This window comes from Scardinius erythrophthalmus (genome assembly GCF_964197995.2).
Source record: "Scardinius erythrophthalmus genome assembly, chromosome: 6".
NCBI classification, from domain to species: Eukaryota; Metazoa; Chordata; class Actinopteri; order Cypriniformes; family Leuciscidae; genus Scardinius; species Scardinius erythrophthalmus.
Genome location: NC_138226.1, coordinates 8,707,113 through 8,724,052, shown reverse-complemented (window position 1 = coordinate 8,724,052; position 16,940 = coordinate 8,707,113). Strand labels below are relative to the sequence as shown.

The window sequence follows — 16,940 nt, the reverse complement described above, 5'->3', positions numbered from 1 at the left end:
AGTTGATTAAAACATAAAAATGTTGCATTGTACAGATTAAGTGCACTTTTAGTAAATAAACAATGCATTAACACCAGAATCATTTTTGTAAGGAGGCTTAAACAATATAATTTTGGAATTTATAAAGGGTGAATCTGCAGCACTGATGGGGGTAATTCAGCTATATTAGTCATTCTTATGATCTCATGCTCAAAAACTGGTGCACACCCTCAGAGTATTGTTGTATATTTAATTCTTAAATAATACAAAACAATCTATTAAGTCACTTTAGTTAACAAAAATCTGCAAAGTATAGTTCCTGCTGACTTCTGTGCATCAGCTTATGTTGATAATTCATGTATCAAATCACTAATTGGCTGACTTCCCCAGTAAATTATGAAGTCTTCAGAGACAGTACACAATTAATCATGTTCCCTCACCATTGACCCTGGATCTCCTACATCGCCTGGAGATCCTTGTGGTCCTGCTGGCCCCTAAAGGAAATTGTATAAACTTGAAATATGCAACTGCTGGAAGTAATATTCTTTGGACCAGATATGTGTAAAAAAGATTTCTTATCAAATAAATACTTACTGGTGACCCATTTGGCCCAGGTGGTCCCCTTGTTCCAGCCTCACCCTATTGAAAAATAGCTTTGTTACTGGAACAATCACAGACTACTTTAGAAACAGCACGTTGTGTGCAGTGTGGCACAACACAGCACCCAAATCAAATGATACAATGGTCTCATTATGTACTACTCTAGTTTGCTCGTTTGAACTCAACTTTGCAGTAAATCAAGTATGATACAGTTCTTGTAATGTTTCTCATTTCTGAGTGGCTTATATGCAGTGTTGGGGAAAGTTACTTTTAAAAGTAATGCGTTACAATATTGCTTTTAACTAATTGTGTTACTCGGTTACTTTTTTTTTTTTTTTTTGCATTACGTTCTCTCACTTGGGCATCTTACTCCAGCAATAAAAAAGGTACACAGATGTGATATTTATTTAAAGTAATTTTGCTTATTAGTATGGGATCAACGAAGGTCAGCAGAAAAGACATTAGTTAATAAAGTGATATTAAATACATCAAGTATATTATTTAACATGTTTATTATTGCAGGTTTGTGTAATATTCTGAGTTTGCATTTCACAGTTTTTATTCATTTTGAGGAATACTGAATCTGTTTTTGTGCAGGTGAGAAGAGTAAAGGCATGCTCACATTTAGTCTAGAACTAAAATAAGCATCATGTTTACAGCACACCTCTGCATCTGATTTCTCTCAACATGGGGACAGAAGAGGTGTCAGTCAATAAATGGAAAAACAAAGTAACTTGAGTGACACATGAAGGCCAAGTATGGTAACCCATACTCAGAATTTGTCATACACATTAGGAGTAGTGATTAGTGAACACACACACACACACACACTACAAACCGTGGACACACACATCCGGAGCAGTGGACAGCCATTTTTGCATTTTGCTTTTAGGTGCCTTGCACCTCAGTCATGATATAAGAGTTCTTAGATATAATTATTTTTTGTTGTTTTGTTTAAATTACAGAATCTCCACTTACCCGAACTCCAGGCATCATAGCATGCTGAGCTCCTGTTTTGTCAGCAAATCCCCCGGCCATATGAGAAGACAACTCACCCTAAGTAACAGAGGACATGAGGCCTTATTTATTCTGTAACTGCTGTAACACTTTGTTAGATGTTGCTTAATCCTCTGTTTTTCATATTCTGCCTTAATCAGTCTGGTAACACTCACTCCTGGGGTATGTCCTGGGGGCCCTGGCTCTCCTGGCTGTCCTGGAATACCGGGCTCTCCATCATATCCTGGGGGACCTCTGAGACCCTACAAGAGACATTAAAATCAGGCTAAAAACACATAACATTACAATAATATTACACAATATTTCACATCTTTAATCACATTTCGAAATTAATTAGCAGTTTCTTACAGGTCGACCTTTCGCTCCACTGTCTCCTCTATATCCTGGTGCTCCTGGAGGCCCCTATATAATAATAATAATAATAGTAAAAACATATTTAAGGTAAATAAAAACTGTCTTTATAGCATTAGCACTAATTGCGTTAGTTTGTGCAAGGTCTTGTCATAGTCGTACACATGAAGTTTTGACTGTAAGATGATCAGATGAGTTATGAAGATAGAGTTAGTTAGTGTAGAAGGTTTCAACATGATTTACCAACATGATTACTTAAAATTTGTTCAAATAAAGACCAAACCAGCTTATGGAAATACACAGAGCTGTGCTCTGTCCCCATCTAGTGTCCAGACATCAGAAAACATATGGCAAGTAAACCACTAGATGCTGTATATGTGACATAAGCATGAAAACACTGGTTTATCTTACTATATGTTTAATTGTATAATTGGATCTGTTTGATTTATACTTTTTTTTTTATTATAGGGATCAGGACAAAATGGAGGAAAGCTCACCATCGGTCCAGGACGACCTCTTATTCCAGTAACCTGAAATCGAGATGGAATTTTTGTATTATTTACAAACTGTACACATATATCCATCCTCATCTTCAAATTTAAGGTAAATGTTCATTCAAACATACATGTGGGACATCTCCAGGTTCCCCTTTCTGACCCTGAAATCAAGAATAGTGAAAATGTGTCACCGAAAGTCACTTTTTATGTATATTTACACTTTAAATAAATAACTGAATATTGGCAGTGCTGAGTGTAAATATATAGGTTACCTTGGCAACTCTGCCCGCTGACAAGAAAAGAAAAAAAAGAAAAAAATAGTTGTTGTTTATCTGTACTTACATTTCAAAACACTACAGATTCTTTAAATGAATTTGTTTTCGGGTTTTTGTGGTGCCCATCCTCACCTGGTCTGCCATTGCCACTGTCAAGTGTTGTGTCACAAACAGGACAGCACTCTCCTTCTGGGATTACTACCTTTCCACAGTTAGACACTTCATCACATTGCACCTCATCGCACAAGATGGTCCCGCTGTCACAAACACAGATCCTGCATGGTTCAGGTTTCCAGATGTCTCTGTTTGTGTACAACTGCCCGTTCTCTGTACAGCTCAACTCATCCTCTACAAGCAAAAAGAAGGTAAAAGCTATATAAATAATGCATATAGATATGTGTGTGTGTGTGTGTTAATAATATAAGGAGCGTATATGACATGTCTTTAATTAGGTTAGAAATGTATTATTATAGCCATTTTTCTAAATGCATCAACAAAATACACTAGCTTTCTTTTAAAATGTTTTCCCCTTCTCCCTTTTCCCATGAGAATGTAATTCGGTCTTTTTCAAGCCATATTTTTCCAAATTCAAATATGCACAATTAAAAGCCTGAATTTTGTATTGATTCTTCATATTTTTTCATTCTGTATTTGATAAAATGTTTAAAATCATACTTTTAAAAATGGAAAAGACAGTCACGGAATCACCTGATTATGTGTGTCATGCCATGCAACTAGTCCAGAAGGCCAGACAGAAGACTTTACTATACCCTGAGAAAGTGGCTGGGAATTACTGGAAAAAGTGATCCCTTGTCTTTTAGAAAGGCTCTTGTGGGAAGTCATGAACTAATGCTCTCCACTAAGTCTGATTCATACATACTGTTTCCAGCAGTGTGCTATTCACCCTATCATTGAAATAAAGTTCAAATATTTATAATAAAAAATGTCCTAGCACCCTTTTTCAAGCAATTAATTACAAGAACTTTGTAGAACAGCTGTGGCAAACATATTTAGGAATGCAGTTTGCTGCTGTAACACCAATACACCAGGTGGCACCCTTGAGCTCCATTCAATGAAACCTTTTGGTATTTCTCTGCTCACCTGAAAACTTCACTCTGAAGAAGATGTTTTTGTACCCCGCCATGTGAGAAAGTGGGTTAAAATAGTAAGAACTATGAATGTATCTCAATATACGGTAATCCTCTAACCTATACATCCAAGGATCACCAAAACCTACATACTGTAGCAAGAAAGTAGGTAAAGATGTAAACTTTTTTAGCACTGTATAGGCAACTCATAAGGAATGATCATCACGTATTGACTCTGGGATGCAGATCAAATGTGACTAAACCTTATAGCTTAAGGGGAGACACAACCTTCTGAATGTGAGCATGCCAAAAGTGCGTGCACAAGCTAATGAATAAACATATCATAAATGAATGAAGCAGATTTTATAGGAGGGTGTTGATTGGAAATTGCTGATACCTTTTTTTTTTTTTTGACCAGAGGGAATGAATGTCTCAGGGAAGGATGCCAATGAAAAGAGAGATATTTATCTGAACACACAGCTGCTGACAACCTCAGAGAACACACCAGCAAACATTCTAGTTTATATGTAAATTTAGACTAGTGTTCAGGCTGATATATTCAGTAAATTTCACTCTTTGTATCATTCCAGGCCTGAATATGTGATAATTGCGGATTGGAAGCAGAGCAGGATTTGGAGATGGATATATATTGTTGGAGGTTAAAAAACACAAGAACAAGCTCAGATTTTGTTTATATATCGTGTTTATAGATCTGCTGCATAACAACAATGTTATAGTCACATTCATTGTGTGAATAATAGCATATTCTAGCAGTTTTGCACATAAAAAGCACTTTTCCATTGTCCCAGTCCATGGCATTCAAAGAAATAAATGGAATTACAAAACATTTGAAAAAGCAGATGCAATCCAGATAGTCCATACACATAGCGTAATAAAATGATTCAGTGGTAAGAATTTTAGTCAATACAGCTGAAACTGTCTATTCCCCTGTGAATATTTCATTGAAAATGTGTTTGAGCAATTACAAATTTATAGGAGGAGAACAATCTTTCTCAAGCCACCCCTGAAAACCTTACCATTAAAGGTGAAGAGAAAGCTCACTCTTTCCCTCGGGTAACTACTTTATTGCAGACTCTGCACTTTCTACAGCAACGCTTCAAATCCCCTAGTGATGATGATAGCAAAAGCATGGTCCTTTGTGGACTTCTGACGTACATTTTCCACCAGTCTTCCAGTCTGGCCTGACCTGACCACACTGAACATGCTCAGCATTACTCCATGTCAGCTAAAGTCTGTGGTTCCCTACTAAATGCTAAGGCTTCCGTAGGAACGGTCTAGGAAAACAATGGGCAGCTTTTTTACAATTTACATCTCCAGCAAGATACTGCATTGTGGGAGTTTAACTAATATAAATCACATGTATTTTCCTTTGGTTTATGTGGAAATACTCATAACTTGCTGTGTTCAGGGACTTTGTTGTTGGAACAAGGCGGTAAGGGTTAGAAAATGACCTTATGGAAACAGTGACTCATCTGAGTCTGTCTTTCCAACACCAAGTATATGAGTTTATGTGTGTGAGAGAGCAGTCTTTTATTCAATAAATGTAAGAGTTTCTGAACACCGGGCAATGTTAAATGATAATTTGATTATATGATGATTGTAAGAACTTCATTGATGAATGCAGATGTACGGTAATCACACATTCCAGGAAAATGCTTTTTTTCCATAAAGGAAGCATTTGTTTTAACAGTTAAACCAGATAAGTTGCATTCAAACTCCAGGGAAACTTTAAAAGGTCTCCAGTCCTGCTTTTTAAAAGTCAATGACACAAATAAATTCACAGACCTCTGACCTTTCTTGTAATTAACTGATAGAGTTCCCCGCAGTTCACACACAACTCCCTCTTTTTGAAGAAGAATCTGTGTGAAAATGGGATGTTGGTGATTTGTCTACATTGTAATTTAGACTGTCACTCCAGACATATAGACCTCAAAGTGACTGTGAAGCCTATGATTATTCAAGCCTTGACTCTATGTCCTTGTGACAACCCTTTATTGAGATACAAATGAGGAGTCACACTGGTTTCAGTCTAGGGAGAACAACCACGTTTGTAGAAGGAAACATGGTTTCCTTGTTTGGACATGTCTTCCACTTTTTTTCTTTTTTGTGCTTTCGATGATGTGCGGTGAGAAACGTGGGCCAGAAGAACATGCAGTTTTTTGACTGCATAATTTTATTGCCACATCACAATGTGCTCTAAAACTCTTACCACCAGTCTTTAATGAAATAATATTTATCTTGTTTAATCTTAACTTCTATCCTTATTAACACATCATTTCAAATGCAACCTATTCTTTGGAATTAACTAAATTTTTAATGCTATAACTACCAAAAAAAAAAAAAAAACATTGTAAAATAAGTTTTCCTAGAATAAATGACATGCCAAAAAAAAAAAAAAAACGTTTCCATCTACATATAAAACTAAAATATTTGAACTTGTCTCCCAGTCTTTTTACACAGCTTTTACCACATGTCTGAGAAATCATGAAATTCATGGTGTCATAATACACTTGGCTAGAAACAAAGCTTGGATTTTCAGTATATGGAGGCCTGGAATAGATACAAGTCTTTGCTGAAAAGAAATTTAAGAAAATTTGCAAAATCAGCTCATGGCATATTGTTATTTAGCTTTAACAAAAAAAGAAAAAAAGCCATTTTTAAATGACTGTTCTGTTTTCATAGATAGATAGATAGATAGATAGATAGATAGATAGATAGATAGATAGATAGATAGATAGATAGATAGATAGATAGATAGATAGATAGATAGATAGATAGATAGATAGATAGATAGATAGATAGATAGATAGATAGATAGATAGATAGATAGATAGATAGATAGATAGATAGATAGATAGACTAACTTTTAATATGTACACAATTTGAACTCCGGCACTTTTTATACAAACTTAATATATGTTCAGACGTTGAAGGGTAAACGTGTCTCTGTGTGAGTGTCAGGCAAGATATTTAATCTATGCAGGTCAATACCAGTCACATTCTTGGCTGAGATCAACAAAATCTCATGACCTGACATAGGCCTACTCATTTCTTTCCTAGCCTCCTTTCATGCATCAAGGAGGGAAACATCAGGGCAGTTAAAAAAATAATTACATTTACAATATTAATGATTCATCATTCGTAAGGGAAAAAATAAATCTTTTTTTTTTCCCCGGGCTGTGGATTTCATTAATATTACTATTTTTATCTTTGTGCATCCTGTGAGGAACAACCCTTTTTCCAGGGATTGGAAACGTCCCTCCCTTATGTTTCTTTTCGTAGTGTGTCTCCTCCTCTTTGCTTTGTTTGGATGTTGTGAGAGCTTGCAGAGCATCCACAGCTGGTCTGTCATGATTCTAGCTTACATTACACTGTTTTGAATGGAGAACCTCGAGGCATCAGCGGAGTGGATTTATATAAACATTTACTTCATGTGACCCCACACTGTGGTACTTCCATTTCAGATCAGCCTCTTTCCCCTTTTTCTTTTTTTTCTACCTTGGATTAAATTAACTTAACTTTGTCATTAGAATCAACTTTAAACTTTAAATGCATATTGCAATACATATTTCAATAGTATCTCTGGATTTTGATACACACTTGGATCAGATGTGATGAATAAGTCAAGTCAAGTCACCTTTATTTTTATAGCATTTTACACAGATAGTTTCAAAGCAGTTTTACAGTGATAACAGGAGAATGATGCATTTTAGTTCAGCTGAAGTCAGTTCAGTGTTGATTCAGTGTCTTTGTAAAGATCTTGTAAAGTTCATTTCATCTATAAAGCAGTTCTGCAAAAAAGGATGACATCATCCAGCTCAGTTCAGTTCTCATTCAACAGCGTCAGTACAGTCAGATCAATAATATTGTTGAATATGAAGTGTTCCCAACTAAGCAAGCCAGAGCCGGCAGTGGCAAGGAACCAAAACTCCATCAGGTGACAGAATGGAGAATAAAAACCTTGGGAGAAACCTGGCTCAGTCAGGGGGCTAGTTCTCCTCTGGCCAATGAACAAACCCTGTGTGATTATGATTCAGGCTGCATCACAAGGCAGAATTCAGAAATCCTCATATGTCTGTTGTACATATTTGAAATCGGTTGTAATGGACATGTTCTTAATCTCATAAAAGTGAGACTGCAGACTGCTCCACTAGAAGGCATCCCACTTGCTCTGGAAACCTTTGAAGTTTATGGCGTCTTGTATCTTTTTAAAGAATGATGTTTTGAATGGTCAAAAGGTCAGCTTAAAGGTCAGTTCTTGCAAAGGCCATAAATTATATAGACTGATACTGGTTGGTTGTGTTTTAACTTTTAACATATGTACTTAATATTGTATTGCAAACTCATTCAGCATATATAATAATATCACAAATTTAACAGAAACACAAAGTACTGACTGGAAACAGATTTGGTTACACATTATTTTGATTGTCCACTTTAGACATTCTACTAACTATAAGTAACTTTGCAACTACATGTCAACTAACTCTCATTAGTAGACTAGTAGACTGACTGTTAGGTTAGGGTTAGGTTTTAGGGTCCGGTTAGTAGAATGGGGGTAGTAGATGGGGGACCATCAAAACAAAGTGTTAGCAGATATTAAGCAGACAGTACTAATAATCTAATGACTGGTAAAGCTGACATGTTGCAAAGTTACTTAGTTAGTAGAATGTCTAAAGTAGACTATCGAGAAAAAAAACTTGTTACCGCATATTTTATGTTTTATTTAATGTATTTCTGTATGATCTAGTTTTATAAATGAAAGTAAACAGATGGACTAAGTGAATCTTTTCAAACTCAAATTAGAAAATAAGAAACAGTATTGTCGATTAGATGAGAAATAGACAAGAGAGTCAATGCTTTATCTCCTTTTCACGATTCCATGGTTATAGAGTTCTTCTCCTTAGAGCTTTTGAAAATGTCTGATTAGTCATGAGCAGCTGGTTTGACTGCAGTGTTTTGTGAGAATACTGGTCCGGAAATAAGTGATTAACCACAGAGTAATTTCAACAATCCTAATCGTTTGACCAGCAATCTATACCTATAAATACTTTACAATACAAAAACAAAATTCATATACTGTCTAATTTTGTTTAGAGATACAAAATACTGTAAAATATTTATTCATATATATTATATTTATTCAAATATATTATATTAATTTTATATTATTAAAAAAATGTTCATATAGAGCCTATGAAAGTTAAATTGGCAAGTCTTAATCAAGCCTAATCGAGCATAAAATCTTAGATTAAACAGCAGGTTAAATATTGAAATTATTTCCTTAATGAGGTGAGGGTTTTAGAGCACAGTTTGATGTAATAAACTGAAATTATGCAATAAAAAAGCAATTTAGATACCTCTTTGAGGTCATATCAGTTGCACTTGTAAAGGAAAACTGCGCTCGTTATGCAATTGCATGGGGTCGTTAGTATCCACTATTTTTAATGACAAAAAGAGCATCCTTATTGGCTGACTAAAAATGTAAGACAATGAAAAGAGGTAGATTTGCTGTAACCATTATGAGACAGCAGGGAATGATATCATTGCTAAGACCTAGACATTACTCAGCGTTCTCTCCAGAGGAAATGCCAGTGTGAGAGACTTCCTGCTGTGAAGATACGAAAAAGAACTAACTTACAAGGTGGAAAAAATGTCTCTCTCGTGAATGTGTTTTTGAACTTTAAGCTCCTGCCAGATTGAAGTTCTGTGCCTGGATCACATTTTCTTCCTTAATATGATATATGAACTGTTTTGGCAACATTTATCTACTGGATACATACAGATTGTAGCTAGTTTATTTGAAGGATACATGAACAATGTTTAACGTCGGTTTAATGTAAAAAGTAAAACCGCATGAGGAAGTAATTGGTATAATTGGCCTAGTATTTACAATAATTGAGTGTACACTGGATATACAAACAAATGGCTTAGCAACAGAACAAGAATCAAACTCCTTAACAGTAATTTGGTACATCATTCCTTGATTTTCATTTTGAGAACTACTTCAAACTGCAGCTGTTTTTTTTAACCAATGGATATTACACACAAATAAAGATTAAATATGTAATTTTCTAATAGGCCTCGGACATTTACAAACTGAAATGTGACTGCCACATGGCATCTCAGGATGACTTTTTTCTAACACTATTAATCTAATCTTATTGTGTCCATGACTCAAACTGTGCAGATGTTTCCATACAAACTGGACTGACTCAGGTGGCCTAGTTATTAGAGTGAATGAAGTGCATGATAGTTGCTTGTGTTGAAAAGCACACTGTGTTCTCATGTTGAGAGTTCTCATTTTTCTCCAGAGTGGACTCAGTCACTGATAAAAAAAAAATAAATTAAAAAAAATGATTGTGTGGTGAAGTAAATACTACAGAAAAAAACTAATTTAAGTTCTGCATTGAATGAGTTAATTCAGGCAAGATTTAAAAAAAAGGATATTAAATATTTGTAGTACTCGATTCAAGCTTGTGGAATTATATTTTACTTGGAATTGTTTGTTATGTTTACAATGATTCTTTGAGTAAGTATCAAAGTTATAAAATTAAGTAAAACTTTCTGATACTGGTGTTCCCATCATGCACTGAGGCATGAATATTAATAAGGTTGCATTTTTAAAACAAGGAACGCAAAAAGTGCTGCATGGGGTGAAGAATCTGCATCCCGGTGCTCTTTGGGTGGGATAATTCAACTCATAAAAACATATCAAGCCAAGCTTTTTATATATTTCCTTAAATTATCGAGTGCCTTGGCTTGATATGTTTTTATAAGGTTGCATTTTTCACTGTTTTATCATTGCTTTTGTTGTTAGATTTAGTTACTTGCTGTTTTGTGACTTTTGGAGTTCATTTTCGCTCAAAAAATTGTGAATTGTGTACCAAGTATTGAGGTCTCTGTGTAGATATGTTGTCCTACAAAGTGTAACAAAAATGTTTCTGTGTAAATCATACACTTTAAAAGCATGGCTTAATTCAGTTACAGTAAAATGTAGCCAACTGTAAACAGAGAACTGCACTCAAATGAGTAAGTAGAAATTACTCAGCAGCCTTTAATGGCCAAGTTAAATGGACTTATTCTCTTTGTTAATTTTACATAGCTCAGTTAAGTAGAATTTGCTTAATTCCATGTGAAATTTACTTTTTTTAAAATATGAGCGCAAACACTAGCAAAAGTACATTATGTTAAGATGCAGTTTTACCCAATAACTGAAAGTGAATATCAAATCCTGCAATAAGAGAATTACTAAATGTGGATTCGTTAAGGATCCCTTAAAAAAAACTATTCAGAAAAACTTGAATAGCCCACAAATATGTTGGTTTGCATTCAAACTCAATTTGAATTAAAAACGGACTTCTCTGTTTAGCCATCAATCCTTACTCTAGTCTGAATGACATCTGTTTCATTTTCAGCACAATGAAGATATCATTATAGGGCTGTGTTCTATTAGTCACTGGCAAAAGTCAAAAGTAATGTGGAATAGTTATGTTGAATTGATCTTATGGCTCGAATCCAAAACCTGTCATTTCATCTTGTCATTATATATTTTCAAGCTGGGCAGCCACAAAGGACTTTATGTACTATAAGTATTGGTATCAACACCATCATGGTATACAGTAAATTTCTCATAATGTGAGAAGCTTGAGAATGGTATGGCTGTATGTTATAGTTAAACAGACAAGGAATTGGGTTTTTAAATATTATTCACTCGTTTAGTGATGGATAATATTTTTGGGGGATTTTACTGGACAGGTGGGCTAATAAAAATGAGGCAGCGGATGTGATATGGTTCAGTTAGTAAAATGACTTGTGGCATTGAGCATGGTATCTGTCCTTCAAGAATAGTTCAAAAATGTTAATTCTGTCATTATTCTACTAATCCTTATATTGTTCCAAACTTGTAATTTTCTTTCTGCAATGAAACACACAAAGTGAACTTTTAAAGAGTAGTCTGGACATATTGATAGTGAATATGGGAATGTCAAGCTCCAAAATTACAATCTCCAAAATGTCAAAAAAGTAGACAGTATGAAGATATGTTCTATTCTGAAACTTTTAAAGACATGTGAAATTGAAATAATAATGTTCCCCTAAGTGTTCATGATATAATTAGTAATGTCTAATGTGAAAACAAATAATTCTTTTGAGTCAGATCTTATCAACAAATAAGTTGATTTTAAGTTGAAATTTTAATTCCGTTCACAATATTTGCCGAAATGATTCATTGACGCTTAATGCATTATTCAAAATTTTACTAATTTTTTGTGTGTTTCAAATCATACGGGTTTGGAACAACAAGCGTGTGAGTAAATGATGACACAAGTTTCTTTTTTGGGTGACTAGTGATTTAGCCTATATCCACAAAATAATCAGTATATGAAATCTAGGCTTCTTCTTTTATCCATCAAGAAGTGTTTTTGGAGACTAGTGTAGCATTAACAGACAAACAGATAGGACTAAAAACGTATAGGCCAAATCCAGATGATATACAGACCACCTGGAACAGCTGTGTATAAGCTTATGAACCATCTCAAGGGGAGATCTCGTCATTTCCTCCACTGCCAACCTCTGCGTTCTCTACACAGTCATGTTTGGCATACATTTGTCTCATCCTCCTTGCTTCCTTACCCTGTAAGACTGCCAAAAATATATTTGAAGGTTTTTCACTAAATCTATTGAACATGGCTGAAGGCTTGCTTGCACATGACAGACTTTGCTAAGCTATTGTAGTTTATAGGGGTAAAATGTCTGCATTTGCTCTCATTTTCCAACCCCAATTGTCCTCAATGGTGTTCGAAAACACAGTGTTCTTTACATCGGCTACATGACTTCCTCCACAACCACATTTTAGCCAACATTTGTTTAATATTTTACAAATACTGCCAAAGCAACCAGTTTAACATCTGGAAGACATCCCCCAGGCTGCATTCGCTGTCTGCCATAATTTACTTTATAAGTAGTTCCCATGGAGTAGGCTAAAAAGCGCGCTAAACATTAAAAATCCATCCTCTAAATAGTTTATTCCATGGAGACGCCCAGTGCCATCTCTGCGGGAGATCAAAGGTGCTACAGATTGTACAGTAAAGGTTAACAGTGTTAAAAATTGGTGTCATGTGGAGAATAGGGTTCTCTCCCCGCTCCCTCTTTCTCGCTGTCTCTATCCCTCCCTCTTGCAGGACCAAAGAGGCATGTAATCAAGTCATAGCTCAAAAATGCAGCACATGTTTTCCATCAGCACATAAGCTGTGGACTCGGTCGAATGCGCATATTTGGATATTTAGCTGTAAAGTGAAAACATTCTCTTTGTTGTAATATAATTGATCTGGCAACAATGACTGAAACCAGTATTTAAACAAAAAAGCGCATTCATTCATGTAAATAAAATAAAATAGAAAAGTAGAATAGCACAGAAGGCTACACAACCGTATAATAAAAAAAAAATCCAGTTAACGGTATAATGCTAGAAAGACGATCTTCTGTTTGGGTCAGAGAGAAATTACAGTGTTTCTCACTGTATTGTGAAAAGTAATTTGTGTGGATTTGTTTAACCAAATCTACACAAAATTACACATTATCCAAAAGATTAGGGGTATTTAAACCTGTTCCATGTGATAACGCTCAGATGAAAAGATGTTTGATCACGTGGAATGGATGAAGAACAGAACAACAACACTTGGACTTTATGTGGTGCGTGCTGACATTGAAATGTCTGTGTGAAAGGACAGGGTGAGAGAAACAGCATCTTTTATGCATTAGATAGAAAAATACTAGCAACCTAACCACATTTGCCGAAAAGCACATTTAATGTTTTTGTTGTTTTGTTTTTCTAGAGTAATTTTCTACTCTTAACATTATACATAAATATTACCGTTGTAACAAAACTGTTTAGAAAGAAACATCTGTTTTCAGTTAGTCACTTTAACTAGCTTGAAACCAAACCTTGTAGTTTTCTTCCAGGAATAGTATGTACACAAACATAATTTAGTTAAGTTGGTAACATTTTATTTTGATGGTATTGCAAAAGTAATTTTGCAACTACATGCCAACTAACTCACATTAGAGTATGAGTAGACAGTCTGCTTAATATCTGCTAACACTTTATTTTGATGCTCCCCCAACAGACATTCTACTAACTATAAGTAACTTTGCTACTACATGTCAACTTATTCTACAAACCCGAACCCTAACACCTACCCCTAACCTACCAATCAACTGCAGTCTACTAATACTCTAATGAAAGTTAGTTGACATGAAGGTGCAGTTGTAAAAACTTGTATTAAATGTACTATAGAGATTAACATACATATGAGACTAGTTCTAACTTTTTTATAGAGCCTATTCAAATGGGCAAATACTGTATGTAATTTAGCAGGAAACATGATGATGCCACCAAAAAAAGTGCATGATTATTAGGCTGCATAGATTAGGTCAGCCGGAATCGGGGACACTTCCTATAACACCTGATGTACTCGTTACATCATAAGAAAAATGGCATCTTCGCCAATGTTAGTCTTTCTGTTTGTTCCGAGGTTTACTGAAGTCAGCCGGATCTGGGCCGTATCCAGATCAGATGGTGGACCTGCGCCTGGACCCATCCACAACGCATCCCTGAAGTGCCAGCCTCATCAGCCCTGAGAAGGCCTCATCGACACGACAGCCATCGGCACTGATCCTCAATAAACCCATCTCCATACCGGCGTGATGACTCCGACTTCCAACCAGATGGAACTGGATAAATATTCTGAATGTTCTGATCCAATCTCCAAGGTTTTTTCTCTCCATTCTGTCACCTGATGGAGTTTTGGTTCCTTGCCACTGTTGCCTTGGCTTTTGACTTGCTTAGTTGGGGACATTTAATATTCAACAATATTATTGATCTGCCTTACTTAAGGTGGATGATGACGCAATTTTCTTCTAGAAACAAACATTGTTGTATTATTTTCATGTTATCACTGTGAAGCTGCTTTGATACAATCTGTATTGTAAAAAGCGCTATTTAAATAGAGGTGACTTGACTTGACCAAAATACATAGTTTTTGAGAAATGCAACCAAAAAATACAACAAAATTTTCACCTAAATAAAATATTATTACTTCTTAGCCTAAAGTGCACAGACCGGTGTGAAAAATAAAATCTGATTTTACATTGGAAAAATATTATAATTGTGTATGCATGCTATATTATTAAAGAGTTAAAATAAACTTCAATTATTCTAATTTTTTTGGGTGTAGTGATCATTTACCAGAAGGTGGCGCACTGCCTGTGAAACCCCAAAAATAGGTTTTGAATCCAAGAGGCACACGTAAAACATGTTGTTCAGATAGGCATATATCAAAATCTGCTAAACATTCAAGATCAAGAGAACCTCCCTAGAAGTGTTGTGTCTGGTGACATCATTTAGGGAAAAATACACGTCACATGTTTGAAATGCTCTAAACCGGGGCATGACTGAGGTAATAGCACTCAGGTGTTTTCTCGGCTGGGTGGATTTTTTTTTCTCTCTTTCCATGCATGTTCAGAGTCAGAGCCTTACTCATAATATCCTCACACATCTGCTCCGCATTAGGATGCAAGATGTGTTCCTGTAGAGACATGTGAGCACAGTACTAAAGCTGAAATCGATTTAGCAGATGTGAGAGGAGGATATTGGTGCAAGTAGACAACAAGTCTGATGGTGCATGTTGAAGAGTCAAGAGTAAACTGTGCCCTTTGCCCATCCTCATATGTCACAAAACTCCAAGTGACATCACCGTTAATCATGTTACAGTATGGGGACCACATGGCATAGCTAGTGATACTTGCTGGTCAAAAGTACTAGGCTACCAAATCTCCAACTTATGGCATAGCTAAAGATGCTTGCTGGTCAAAAGTACAGCCAAATCTAATGCAGATATATGCAACGTCCTTTAAAATTAAGCTCCAATTTTAAACAGTAAACAATTCACATATAAAAAGCTTGATATTCAAGCCTTTCCAGACAATTTCACTTTATATACATAAATAAACCTTACTGGTAAACATTTATATAATTAAATAAATAAGACTAGTCCCATGTCATTATACCAAGATCAAAAGCAACAGCTTTAGCATCAGCACAATTAGCTTCATAAATAAACAGCAACTTACCACCGTTTTCGTCTTGGCATTTCACAAATTGTAAAAAAGCCACAGATAAAGCCAGAAACAGGACAGTCCTATAAGGCTCAACGATCATCATGCCCATATCAAAGACATGAGCTGTTCTTGTGTGCAAAGTAACAGGAAAGAGGAAGGAAAAAAAGAGTCCAGGTTATCGCTGCACCATGAAGACAGACTGAGGTTTTTCCAGCTCAGAGCAGCAATCAGACCCAGCCCCACTCTCTGCTGCCTCTTTTTTAACAGCTTTAAGTAAGAAGAATGCTGCCAACCCTAATTTTCCTCCCCCTTTTGTCAGTGTTCTCTCATAAGCATCCACTCTGGCTCTGTAGAATTACACAGTATGTTCCTCATGAGTCATGACTATTCTTTAAACATCAGTTGTTCTTTTGTAACAGTAATTCTTGAATATGTTTTTGGTGATTATTCACTGACATGTTAGAGTCTGTTGCTAAGAAGGACAGTAAACTGGCTTTATGACCGTCTTAACTGCACTGCCTTTACTGCTGTTGCTTATAGGCTCTCTTTTTACAAGGAAACAAGAATAGAGTTTATATCCCATTTGTCTTGGGTTGCAGATGACAGATTTAAAGAAGTAGTAAAACGAGAAGGGGAGACAATGTTGAAAGGTAAAAAAAAGAGTTTAAATTCATTGTTGCTCGTTCTTCATTGCCTCAGTATTAAAAACTAGACGATAGGATCAGCTAAACATTCCCTTTGCTGGTCAGGAATCTTTTACAGTTCCACAGACATGTGCAGTTCAACATTTTATTAAGCGTATTTCACATGCTGAACACATGGGTATTAATTACTTCATTAACAGAAACATTTATGTGAAAGATGACCAAGATGTTGCATGTGGTTTGGCTGAATGGCAGGTTTTGCTCTGTTTTTTCTTTTATAAAATTCAATAAAATTTACTGTCATCTAGTATAATTCACACTGCTTAATGACATCAGTGGGTATTTGAT

At 35.6% G+C, this 16,940-nt stretch overlaps 1 protein-coding gene across 1 annotated transcript in view; it reads right to left on the bottom strand.

The window, feature by feature from the left end:
• Nucleotides 1-16,193, bottom strand: part of col5a2a (collagen, type V, alpha 2a) — a 33,556-nt gene extending 17,363 nt beyond the window's left edge. The window contains exons 1-10 of the mRNA XM_081368765.1: nt 15,961-16,193; nt 2,852-3,067; nt 2,717-2,733; nt 2,573-2,605; nt 2,445-2,477; nt 1,945-1,998; nt 1,752-1,838; nt 1,558-1,635; nt 574-618; nt 420-473 (exon numbers count right to left, since the gene is read on the bottom strand). Of these exons, the coding sequence (XP_081224891.1) occupies nt 420-473; nt 574-618; nt 1,558-1,635; nt 1,752-1,838; nt 1,945-1,998; nt 2,445-2,477; nt 2,573-2,605; nt 2,717-2,733; nt 2,852-3,067; nt 15,961-16,057 (714 nt within the window). The 5' untranslated portion in view covers nt 16,058-16,193. The remainder of the gene's footprint in view (nt 1-419; nt 474-573; nt 619-1,557; nt 1,636-1,751; nt 1,839-1,944; nt 1,999-2,444; nt 2,478-2,572; nt 2,606-2,716; nt 2,734-2,851; nt 3,068-15,960) is intronic.
• Nucleotides 16,194-16,940: the final 747 nt, after the last annotated feature.